Source organism: Dama dama, chromosome 30 (genome assembly GCF_033118175.1).
Source record: "Dama dama isolate Ldn47 chromosome 30, ASM3311817v1, whole genome shotgun sequence".
Lineage (NCBI taxonomy): Eukaryota > Metazoa > Chordata > Mammalia > Artiodactyla > Cervidae > Dama > Dama dama.
The window spans coordinates 39,643,880-39,656,121 of record NC_083710.1 but is presented as its reverse complement, the minus strand read 5'-3'; the positions used below and the strand labels follow the sequence as shown (position 1 = coordinate 39,656,121).

Genomic DNA, 12,242 nt, shown 5'->3' with positions numbered 1-12,242 from the left:
GTAGGTCCTCAGAGAGAGGCACACACCCTGGTCCACTTGAGAGTGACTGTCTTGAGCCTTCAACCGTGTGGGGAAGGGCAGGTGCACCTGCAGCCATCAGGAGGCTCTTCTTGATTGTGTACTATTGAAGGAGCAGGTGAAGAAGGTGTTCCCAGGGGTAGAGCGTGTGTGGCTGCACCAGCACATTGAAATAACTCATGGAGAAAGTAATGGGGTCAAGTCCAAAGGAGCTTGTGTGATGAGAAAGGTGTTCTGGTGGGCTTCATCCCTGAGTCTGATCCAGATGTCTTTCTAAATGTCTCGTGTGGAAGGAAGTCACCTGGTGAGAACTCCTCTCTGTGGACGCAGACATGGATGCAGACACACGGACACTCAGGACTCTGGTTCCCTCCTCTAGTTAAGTCCGGCCCAGTTTGGAAATAAGATGCATTTTCAACAGCATCAAGCTTGCTTTGTGACAGTGTCCAGTTGAAAGCTAATAGTCATGATGTATCTAAGAACCATTTTAGGTATTTTTTGTACAAGTTACTTTACTTTTTCTAGATTATCAAGTTAAATTTTAATAATCATGTATCATCTTCTATTTAAAGGTGAGCAAGGCGGAGGGAATTCTCCTCCTGGTAAAGGAAGCGGTGAGAAATGGAGAAACACAGGAACAACTGCAAACGATGCTGACCGAGTTCTACAGATTAATCCCTCACAGAGCTGCCACGGCTGAGAAGGTCAGCCTGAGCCTGCTGGCTAAGAAAGAGGACCTGTGCCAGGTAAGCCTCTGCACCTTGGGGTTCAGTTTACACTTTGTGGAGGAGGTAATAAACTCGAGTGCCCTAAGCCCTGAGGTGAGTGGCTTGGTGGAGATGCTCTGGGCAGAAGCCTTCGGCCGCCTAGAGGACAGGAAAAAGGAGTCTTTCATGTTGGACTGAGGTAACACTGGATCACGAAATTTGGTTCTCGAGATAGCTCAAAAACAAATGGTTGAGCCGTTTGGGGGTGATTGGGGTCCTTACGGAAGTTACCTGAATCATACTCCCAAAGGAGCCTGTGTTGGAAGAGTGGTGCAGAAGCAAGTGTTTATTTAGAATTGTTATGCTGGGGACTTTCCTGACGGTCCAGTGGTTAAGCATCTGCCTTCCAATGCAGGGAATGTGGGTTCAATGCTTGGCCTTGGAACTAAGATCCTACCTGGTCACAGGCAACTAAGCCCACGTGCCACATCTAGAGAAGCCTGCAAGGAAGACCCAGCACAAACCACCCCCCCCCCCCCCCCCGCCCCACACACACATATAGACTCACACACACACAAAAAGAATGTTCAAAATTGCTATGCTGTGAAATGACTTTCCTGATCAGGAGATAAGTAGGATTCTTTCCTAGAAGAAACAGAAAGCTGCTCCTGACTTGAATAGTGAGGAGGCTTGTCACCCTGTAGGACGAGAAGTCCAGCTGTGGGGTGGCCACTGGTCCAATTCACTCAAGGCTGCGACCTCAATGGGACCTGGCCCCTTCCCACCTCTGTGCTTCCTGCAAGGATGGCTCCCCCGCCCCTGCTGACTCCCCTTCCCACCAGCTCACAGAATCCCTCCTGGAAGGTTTCTTCTTATGTCTCTTGGAGGATGCCCCCAGTACCCTCTTATTTTTCTTTTTATCATTATTTTTAAATTAAGTATAGTTCATTTATAATATTGTGTTAGTTTCAGGTATACAGCAAAGTGGCTAGGTTTTATATTATATACACCCACAGATGTATACATATATATTGTACACATGCATATACACACATGTACACATGTATATACACACATGTACTTTTTTCAGGTTCTTTTCCATGATAGGTTACTGTAAGATATTGAATATAGCTCCATATGCTACAGTAAATCCTTGATTTTTTTATTTCTTTTATATGTAGGGGTATGTATCTGTTAATCCCAGACTCCTAATTTATCCCTTCCCTTTTGTAACTATAAGTTTGTTTTCTATGTTTGTGAGTCTGTTTATGTTCCATAAATAAGTTCATTTGTCTTCCCTGGTGGCTCAGACAGTAAAGAATCTACCTGAATGCAAGAGACATGGATTTGATCCCTGGGTCAGGAAGATCCCCTGGAAAAGGGAATGGCTACCCACTCCACTATTCTGGCCTGGGGAAATTTCATGGACAGAGGAGCCTGGCATGCTGCAGTCCATGGAGTTGCAAAGAGTTGGACATGACTTAGCAACTGAACAACAACAATATTGATTCCACATACAAGTGACATCATAGATATTTGTCTTTGTCTGACTTACTTCACTCAGTGTGATAATCTCTAGTTGCATCCATGTTCCTGCAAATGGCATTCTTTTAGGCATTATTTTATTCTTTTTTATGACTGAATAGTATTCCATTGTGTATCTGTCAGTGGACATGGATTGCTTCCATGTCTTGGCTATTTCTTTATCCAGAAGCGAGTTATATGTGCATGGCTAAGCCAGTTTCTGCTGAGGAGGACAGAATTACTGAGACTGCTTGGAAGTGGGGGAAGGAGCAGGCTCAGCTCACAGAGAACAGCAGGAAGGCAGACAGGGCTTGCCCCGTCCTGGGTGAGGCACCACCTCCTCTGACTCTGGGTTGCCGCATCTGAGCATGAAGGATTCCAGACAAAATCAGAGATCCATGACCTCTAGACTTCAGAGGAGTTTGTAGATATTAAATTCTGCTTGTTTGGGGGAAATTACAGCTTCCCACAGATTCCCAGGTGGTGCTAGTGATAAAGGACATGATTGAAGCGACTTAGCATGCATGCACGCACGCACAGATTCCCAGGGGAGTCTGTAATCCAGAATATGTGAGGAACCAACAAATGAGATGAGCTAGTGAATGAGATGATGAAGGACCCTCCATGTTTAAAGTTCCATGATTTCCTCAACACTGAGTGTAACTTCAGCTCTTGGTTTTGCTACTGAGAGGATGTGTGTGCTGCCCACCCAAATACCTGGATTCTGTATTTTCAGTAGGTCACACATCCTCATGATTCAGAAGTCAAAATTATATTTAAAAGGTGTACTCTGTTGCACCCTGTCACCACCACCCCTATTGCAGCTCCTCTTCCCCAACACGTAACCATGCTTGTTAGTTTCCTGTTTGTCTTTGCACCATTTCTTTATGCAAATAAATGTGAAAATGAGCAAACATACTTAGTCCTTCCCCATTTTTCTATGTAAAAAGTCATATACTCTCTTCTCTGTCCTGCACCTGTTTTCTTTACCTGACGTAATGTACTCTGAGTGTGGAGATCACCCTCATTCTTGTCCTCGGTTGGGACATGCCCCTGGGTGGGCATCCTCCAGCTGTCCCCGCCAGACACAGTGAACGACACCATGGGAAGTAAACGCTCTGTGTGTCTGGTGTCTTGTTCTTGAGCAAGGGCATCTCTGAGAGGCAGTCCCCAAGGGAAAAGTGCAGCCAGAAAGAATAAACACGTCAGTAACTGGAGTGATTTTGTCCGCTTCCCTGAGGGTTTCTCTGTGCTGCCCTCTCACGGCCAGTGAATGATTTCCATTTCCTGTCGTCTTATGAGCTGTGTCTTTGTCAAACTTCACCACTTGTATAGACTAGAAATGGCCTCTCAGTGTAGTGAGCCTGAGCACCTTTCCAGATGTTTTAGGGATGTTTGTGTTTCTTCTTCTGTGAACTGTCTGTTCGTGTCCTTTGCCTCTTTCTCTCTTAGGTCTTGATGTTTTTATTCATGGTTTTTAGAAGCTTTGTAAATTAAGAAGCTTAATCTGTGTTATGAATTGTGAATATTTGGCAGTATTTGCAGTTTATTTGGGTTTCTTTCTTTGCTCATACTGAGTTTGTTGGTGATGAAAAAAGCTTATTCAACCTTTTTGAGAAATGCAATATGATATAAATTATTTTGATATGTGGTCGTTCTGACATGTATGAATCATTTCTACTTACAGCTAATAAGAGACATGGTTAATGTCTGTGAAACTAATTTGGCCAAACGCAACCCACCGTCTCTTGCCAAATACCGAGCTTTGAGATGCAAAATTGAGCATGTTGAGCCGAACACTGAAGAATTTTTGAGAGTAAGAGAAGAGGTGCTGCAGAATAATCACAGGTAGGAATATAGGAGATAGGTGAGGGTCTGCTCTTTAACCTGCTTTAGATTCTGGTAGAGCAGATCTTCACACACCTAGATAATTAATCCTCACTGCAGGGTAATTACAGTGTGATGACAGATACTCACTTATGTGTCTATAATAGGGCTCAGAGCTGTGTTCTGTGCTTAAACACTCCCCACTGTTCCAGTCCATTCCAAGTTCACCTACTGTTGCACAGAATTAAATTCTAAAAATGTAGATGAGAGAGTATTGGAGTTTATTCACAAATGCAGTGTTTGAGTGCTGAAGGGTATTGCACGGTAAAATCCACTCAAATTAAGATTTTAAGATGAAGAAACATGTTTTGGATCTCTCTCTGAATCTGGCTGGCCTGCTGAGCAGCACAGAAGGTCAGCTGTTTATTACCTTCTTGATCTTGTCTCATCAGGGTGTCAGCTTGGCAAGGCTGAGACCGTGTTTTCTTATTTCTATTGCTGGTAGAGTACTTAGCACAGAGTATGTTTGTTGAATGAGTGCATGAATGTTGAACGAAGGAACAAATTCAATTCGTATATTCTGTATATTATGTTTGATAAAACATGGAACATTTTGCGTGATTTTTTTTACAACCTACTTTTAACACTTAACATTTTACTATAAGTTTTGTTTCACATCCTTACTTTTTTTTTTCACATCCTTACTTATTTTTAAGAGAGTATTTTTTAATGGCTGCATAGTATTTCCAAGAGATGTTGCATTGTGATTCATTGAATCAGTTCTCTAATAATGGACATTTGGGTGATTTTGGGTTTTCTGCTGCTGCTAACAATTTTTTATTGTGCTTTTAATTATGTAATCTCAAGGTTTTCTTCTAATTCTACAGTAAAAGTCCAGTGGACATCTTGCAGATATTTAGAGTTGGCAGAGTAAGTGAAACCACAGAGTTCCGGAGCCACATTGGCAATGTCAGGCACTTGCTGCATGGGTCTTCTGTGCAGAGCTTCATGGGAATCCTGTCCCGGTAAGAGCACACTATCTCTATTTTCCAGACTTTTCAGCTACAGTTAGACTTCTTTTCTGTAGTACGTGGATCTATTCCATTAAAGTCAGCCAGCTTATTGAATTCCTGAGAAAACTGAACACTTTATAGTTAAGTATGTAATTTAAATCATATGTTAATTATTACATATTTTAAAGTGCAGTGCATGGAAACGAATTGCTTCTTGAAGAAAGGGAATTCTCTATGTCCTGACTCTTAACTGTGTATCTAACTCAAAGATAGTCTAGAAATTAGAGCTCCCAGATGCCATGAATTATCTATTCAAAACATAGCTCTAATTTCTGTTAGCTTTGAATAACACTTAATATTAGAGTTGAAACTGAAGTCACAAGGAGCAAGAGAAATCATGGTTAAACCTGGATCTTAGTTAAATCCCCTACTAAAGACTTATGCAGGCTCCACCTGGAAAAAGTTTTAACAGCTTCAGAAAAACCCAAATACAAGCTGATTAGAAAGATACAGGTTTTCCTTGAATTGACCTATGCATTTTGTGCTATCACAATAAGAAGACTAGCAATACTAACAATGGACTTCCATGGTGGCTCAGTGGTAAAGAATCTGCCTGCTAGTGCAGGAGACACGGGTTCAGTCCCTGACCTGGAAGGATTCCAGATGGTGCAGAGCCACTAAGCCCATGCACCACAGCTGTTGAGCCTGTGCTCTAGAGCCCGGAAGCTGCAACTACTGAAACCTGTCCACACCAAAGCCCGTGCTCCGCAGCAAGAGAAGCCACCACAGTAAGAAGCCTGTGCACCGCAACTGGAGAGTAGCCCATGCTCAGTGCAACTAGAGAAAGCCCACGAGCAGCGGTGAAGACCCAGCACAGCCATAAATAAATAAGTAAATAAACCTACTAACAAGATTTTTTTTTTAAGAAAAGAAAAGCTGATTCTATAGCCCATATTTTTTTAAATTTGAATTTACCAGGGTAATTCTGAAAAAGAAGGATAACCAGAGAGAATTAACCAGTCAGAAGTTAAAAACATAAAGCTTTACTAAGTAAAACAATGAGGCGAGAAATAGATGAGGCAGCAAAATAAAAATCCACAAATAAATGCAAAAACGTAGGGGATTTAATATATGATAAAATTAGCTTTTATCTCTATGAGAAAAGTGTTTGCTTGAGTACCATATATGGATGTAAATGGTTAGCTCTCTGGAAAAAAATATAAAGTTGGATCCTTACTTCATTCCTCACACAAACTCCACGTGGAGTGAAGATTTGAAAATTTAAAATGAAGCAGTAAAAACAATCTTTGAATAAGAAAGATTATTTAAGTACATCCCAAAAACCATTTTACAAAATTAATTCTATTTCATAACGCAGAACATAAACTTCAGATGTAATAAAAGGTAGGAGTCTCTCATCTCCCACCTTCCCAGAGATAATCTGGTTTGTTTGATTGCAGAGAGTTCTAGAAAGCAGGAACCTGCAGTGGGAGCACAGTCAGTCTTGGCCTCATGGCTGTTCTGCTGAGCCCTTCATGGGTCCAGCCTGAGGGTAGGCAGTGGCTAGCCAGCCCGCCAGGTTGATGGTGGTGAGAAACGGCCTTGGCTGGATCCATTTCAGTGGCACTTGGAATTCCTACTCTGAGGTTACTTTGAAATACATTTTTCTTTTCACTTCATGCTAATTATTTATTTATTGACTTTCAGTTGATATATTTTCTCCAGGTTTATTGAGTTATGATTGACAAATAAAAGCTGTATATCTTTAGGTTGTACAACGTAATTTCTTAAAGTTGTACAACGTGATGGTTTAATATATGTATGTATTATGAAAAGATCTCCACGATCAAGTTAATTAGCACATCCGTCACCTCACAGGCTTACCTTTTCTTTTTCTTGTGGTAAGTACAGAAGATCTAATACTATCTTAGCAGACTTCCGGTGTACAGTATCAGCACAAACAGTCACCACTCTGGGCATTGCATCCCCAGAGCGTTTTCGTCTTGTAACTGGAAGTTCATGATTTTTGACTAGCACCACGCCCGGTAGCTTCCCCCACCCCTAGCCCCTGGAAACCACAACTCTACTCTCTAGGTTTTTGAGTTCGACTTTTTCAGATTCCACATACGAGTGAAGTCTTGCAAAGTTTGTGTCTGGCTTGTTTCACAGAAGTCCTTAAATAGCTCCTTTCTTGGCCAGAATTATGAGGCTATAATGAAAGATTCCTTTTTTCTAGTAAATCACTATAATGTTATTTTCCAGTGGGTTGCTTTTACCCAAAGTAGTTGAAGATCGTGGCGTGAAGAGAACAGACATTGGAAATCTTGGGAGTGGGATATATTTCAGCGATTCACTCAGGTCAGTACCTTATCTTTTTAATCACATCATACACACCCATCACCAAGGAGACCAATACTTGCTACAAGTTTTCACCTGTCTTTTCTTGGTGAGGGTTTCTCACCAAGAACAGATAATTAAAGCAACCAGTTTTCTCAGTATATTGTAGAAGCCTGTCTTGTGGTGGATGTTTGGGAAAATTATATTTGAAATCATCTTAGTGATTTTACTATCCTAAGAACTTTTACCTGTGTTTACTCACTCATTCTCACAGCAAACCCCTGAGGTCAGGCCTTGTCACTCCCACCCTAATCACAGATGAGAACACTGTGGGACAGTGGGGGTGACTTGTGGAAAGCCACACAGAACCTTGTCTTCTCCAGAGCCAGAAGTCTTGATTTCTCCAGCACATGACCTCACTCACAGACAGGGCCTGGAATAATATCTGAGTCTCTCTTCATATCAGCCACAGCATATTGAACTTACTAAGCACCAGGTTAAGTCCTTCAAGCACGTTGTTTGATAACCTCACAGTGGTATTGGGAATCATTTTATGAAGATGAAACATCTTCATGGAGTTTAAATAACTTGCATTCAGGTCACAGAACTAAGAAAATGACAGGTCCAGGCCCGGGACAGAGGATGATTATCCAGGAATTTAAGGAGTCCCCCCAGATCAACGAGAGAAGGAGTACCCAGTAAGCAAAGGGCAAAAGATATGAAGAGGAAACATGTATGGAAACACTTGAAAAGATCAGTGATTAAGAACGTGCAAATCAAACCAGAATGAGACCATTTCACACCTGTTGTATCGACAGACACTTTAACACCTTTAGGTGTTGGTGAGGCTCCCCTCCTGGAAAAGGGTGCCGTCATCTCATGGAGCTAAAGAGCAGCTGTGATAGTGTGACTCGGGGGTTGGGGGGCAGTGCACCCCATCCTGGCTGCACATGGAATCACCTGTGAGCTTTCGGACAGTGCTGGTGCAGAGTTCACCCGGATCAGCTCCGTCAGGGTCTCGGGGGCCGAGATTGGGCTCCCAGTAGTTTCTCTGCTCCGTGTGTGACTTTAACACACAATCTGGGCTGAGAATCACCACGCTAGTAAACATTGGTATACGTAGACAAGTGGGGATTGGACAGTGGGGTGGGTGATGCGCTGGTGTGGTCCGACATCTCCATGTGTGCATGTGTGCTAACCAGGTGCTCTCCAGCTGCACGTGTCAAATGGATAAACCTTAGGACCAGGCTGTGGACTGACTCTCTCGACATAACGTTATTACCGAGGGGCACGTGCCTGTGTGCTGACACCGAGAAAGAAAGACAAGATAATGATGCTCTTTTTCCTGAGCTGGCGGCAGCTACGATAGCCGTCTTATTATTATTCTTGAGATTTAACATTTATAGAATAAATGCTTTCCTAAGTCTTTCCAAGTAAGCACTTTTATATGTTAAAATATTTTTCAAAAGGCAAACTGGCAGTCAGTTGAATTTAACCAAATTGAAGTCCTCAGTGGATATGGACAGTGGGGTTTTGGTGAGGAAGTGCAAACAGACCAGACTGCAATGGGTTGAGGGCTGGTTCGCAGACAAGCCAGAGAGACAGTTGCTGATGGTGAGGGGTGAGGAGGAAGGAGGGGGGCTGAGGGGAATGGGAAGAGATGAGCAGGAGGAGGGTGGGGTAATCAGGGTCCTGTGTTTATAAATATGGGGCACCCATCAGCACAAACAGAAGTGCAAGTTTTAGAGGTGTGTCCTCAACAGTGCCCCCCCCCAAGTCATCCAGCCTGAACTCTTTTTTTTTTTTTTTTTCTTTTTTCTCCCAGCCTGAACTCTTGACACAACAGTTACTTTATTAAAGCTGTTGGTTTGTAAGAAAGTTAAATGGAATAGCTCGTTTGGGCATCACTTGACATTTTGTTTTTCCACTTGGATCCAGAAGGCTTCATGAGGGTGCAGCATTGTTTGTCCCTTGACCAGTTCTTACTTGGCATTTCATGTTTTTTCTGAACTTTAGTGCCAGGAATTAATCCACTTTTTCTTCTTATCAGGTGGGCTGCTTCCTTCTCTTTGCTCAGTCTGTGTATTTTAGTAGCTGATAAAGAGCTGCCTAGCACAGCAGAGGAGCAATAAATGTGTGTTTTGCATAAAAATTTTAAATAAATAAGTAAATAGAGTTCTAAATGGAATCTTCAGAGATATTTCAGTAACAGTAAAATTTGGAATATTCTACCAGCAAAGTCGTTTGGATTCTAGTTTTCCTACATGTATAAAACAGTGTTGCCATGTAACTGTAAAGTAAAACACATATGTGCTTACTTCCTGTGACGTGCAGTACGAGCATCAAGTACTCGCACCCTGGACAGACAGATGGCACCCGACTCCTGGTCGTCTGTGACGTCGCCCTTGGTAGGTGCATGGACCTGCATGAGCGAAACTTCTCCCTGACGGAGGCACCACCCGAGTACGACAGTGTCCACGGGGTGCGGGGAACGGATACGGTCAGCTCAGACTTTGAGGTATTTCTATTGAGGCAGACAGGCTCCTGTTTTTATCAAATATGTTTAAGTTTAAATAATTACTGTATAGCTACTGTCTGAATTCAACAGTTTCTAAATGAACAAACATGAAATTCTGCTTTTATGAAAACATTTGCCAATAAAGTTTCTTTTCCTTTATTATTGAACTTCTGTTTTCTCTAGGATGATGAATTTGTTGTATACAAAACCAATCAGGTTAAAATGAAATATATTGTTAAATTTTCTGTATCTGGAGATGAAATAAAGGATTTTCATCCTTGTGATAATACGGAATTAGAGGAATACAGACCTGAGTTTTCAAATTTTTCAACAGTTGAAGGTGAGATGGCTTTTTTGACTGCTGTTCTCTGTGATGTTTATAGAACTTAAATATTGTATTTTCAGTGAAATTTATATTCATGTTTGGTAACTATATCTCTGATTTCTTACATAAACACTTTGTTTCCTTTTTTATTTTGTAAAAACAAAACCTGGGGTGATTGAGAGATTGGGTGATGTCAAAGCCCCCTGTTACTTCATTAACACACTGAGGCTGAGCCATCTACCGCCCCCCAAACCAAGTCCAAGTGTCACAGTGCAGAAGACGCAGCCTTAGAGTTCAGTAGCTTGCCAGTTACCAGGCTGTGCAACCTTAGACAAACCTCATAACCTTTCTGGGCTCCGTTTCTCCCCTGTGGGAATGAGATCAACACCTGCATTATGTGAAGGGGCTGCAAAGTTGCCACGTGCAGCTTGTATGTAAGCAGAAGGTGACCGCTTCTCAGAAAATTGTAAATTCACACTAGTATAATATTAATTGATAGCATTTAAAAACACATCAGCATTTTAAACTGTGATCAAATTATTTTTTATCAAAAATATACATGGTTTCATGTAGAACATGACCCCTGTTTTCCACTGGGAGTCATTAAGTGTGTATCTCATGAGAGTGTATCTGCCTCTCTAGCCCAGTCTGGCACCTTCCCCACGTGACTCGTGAGGACACGGGCTTCCTGGGACTGAAGTCTGAGAGACCTCCTGTCGCTGCAGCTCTATGGCACAGTGACAGCGCTGACTGAGCAGGGGGTGCAGAAACCCAGATTCATACTTGAGATGCACTTATTAGGTGTTCTGAAGACCTGTGTGTACTTGTATATGTTTAAACTCTGAATTTGCGAGACGACGCCACATAGTTAGTAGACTGAAATGGCAGCATCCCCATTGGGAATGCTTCCCCTTTCCCATCTCATGTGGATTAACTTTTAAGAAATGGTGACTGAAAATCATAAAATGCTATTTGTCCACTTACCCTAAAATGTAAGGTTTGAAGGGAAGGGGAAGGAATAAAGGGCAGGTGACAGAAACAGACAGTGGAGGGAGGGCTTTCAAAGCTGACATGAATGTTTCTGACTTGCAGATCACCAGCTTCCAGGCAGCACGCCTTTCCCCGACATCAAGGCTGGTCTTCAGGATGCCTCTGGGAGTTCAGTTCCTCTGGAGGACGTTCACATCAAGGGAAAAATAATAGACTTTGTAGCCCAGGTATGTTCTTTGTGGTTTTGTGATCTTTAAACTAAATGAATGTAAATCATACACAAGAATTGGATCACAGTTGCGTGAACTAAACACATACATTTCTAAAATTTGTTTGTTCATTGAGCACCCAGTGTGTGCCTGGGGCCATCCTAAGCTCTAGGTGAACCACAAGGAGCAGCCTAAGGAAAGCTTGCCTGGTAGAGCAGGACCAGGCAGTGCACTCGGGAAATAAATATGTAACATGGACCTGCTGGAGAGAAAACCAGGGCAGGTAGGAGGGGATGGACTGGTGAACACGGTGGCCAACAAGCCCTCCTGAGAAGGGACATCTGAGGTGCCCATTCCAGGTGGTGGAAGGGCATGTGCAAAGGCCCTGAGGCAGGAGTGCACCTGACATGGGGTGCACTGAGGATCAGGGTGAAGAGGGGGTGGAGAGAGCACTGAGGAGCAGTGGGGACACCAAGGAGCAGGGTGGAAGGGACACTGAGGATCAGCATGGGGACTGGGGGGCCTTGAGGAGCAGCGTGAGGGGGCCATGTTGGAAGTGCGTGAGGAGGCAGCGGGCACTCCTGTCAAGCACAGACTGACAACGCGGAGTGAGCAGAAAGCCTTTGGAAGACACTTGCAGTGTAGTGACCTGCCAGAATTGTGTTCTCACGGGATCACTCTGGCCCCTACCCTCCTCCCCAAGTTGAGGACAGTCATAGGATGACCAGCTAGGAGACACAGTTCTGTCCAGGAACACACCGTGCAGGGATGTGG

The 12,242-nt window shown here is 43.0% G+C and overlaps 1 protein-coding gene across 1 annotated transcript in view; it reads left to right on the top strand.

Moving 5' to 3' along the window:
- PARP4 (poly(ADP-ribose) polymerase family member 4) overlaps positions 1 to 12,242 on the top strand; it is a 68,724-nt gene that overhangs the window by 14,657 nt on the left and 41,825 nt on the right. The window contains exons 9-15 of the mRNA XM_061133433.1: positions 591 to 764; positions 3,937 to 4,097; positions 4,964 to 5,101; positions 7,352 to 7,447; positions 9,761 to 9,944; positions 10,128 to 10,284; positions 11,362 to 11,486. Coding sequence (XP_060989416.1) covers positions 591 to 764; positions 3,937 to 4,097; positions 4,964 to 5,101; positions 7,352 to 7,447; positions 9,761 to 9,944; positions 10,128 to 10,284; positions 11,362 to 11,486 — 1,035 coding nt within the window. The remainder of the gene's footprint in view (positions 1 to 590; positions 765 to 3,936; positions 4,098 to 4,963; positions 5,102 to 7,351; positions 7,448 to 9,760; positions 9,945 to 10,127; positions 10,285 to 11,361; positions 11,487 to 12,242) is intronic.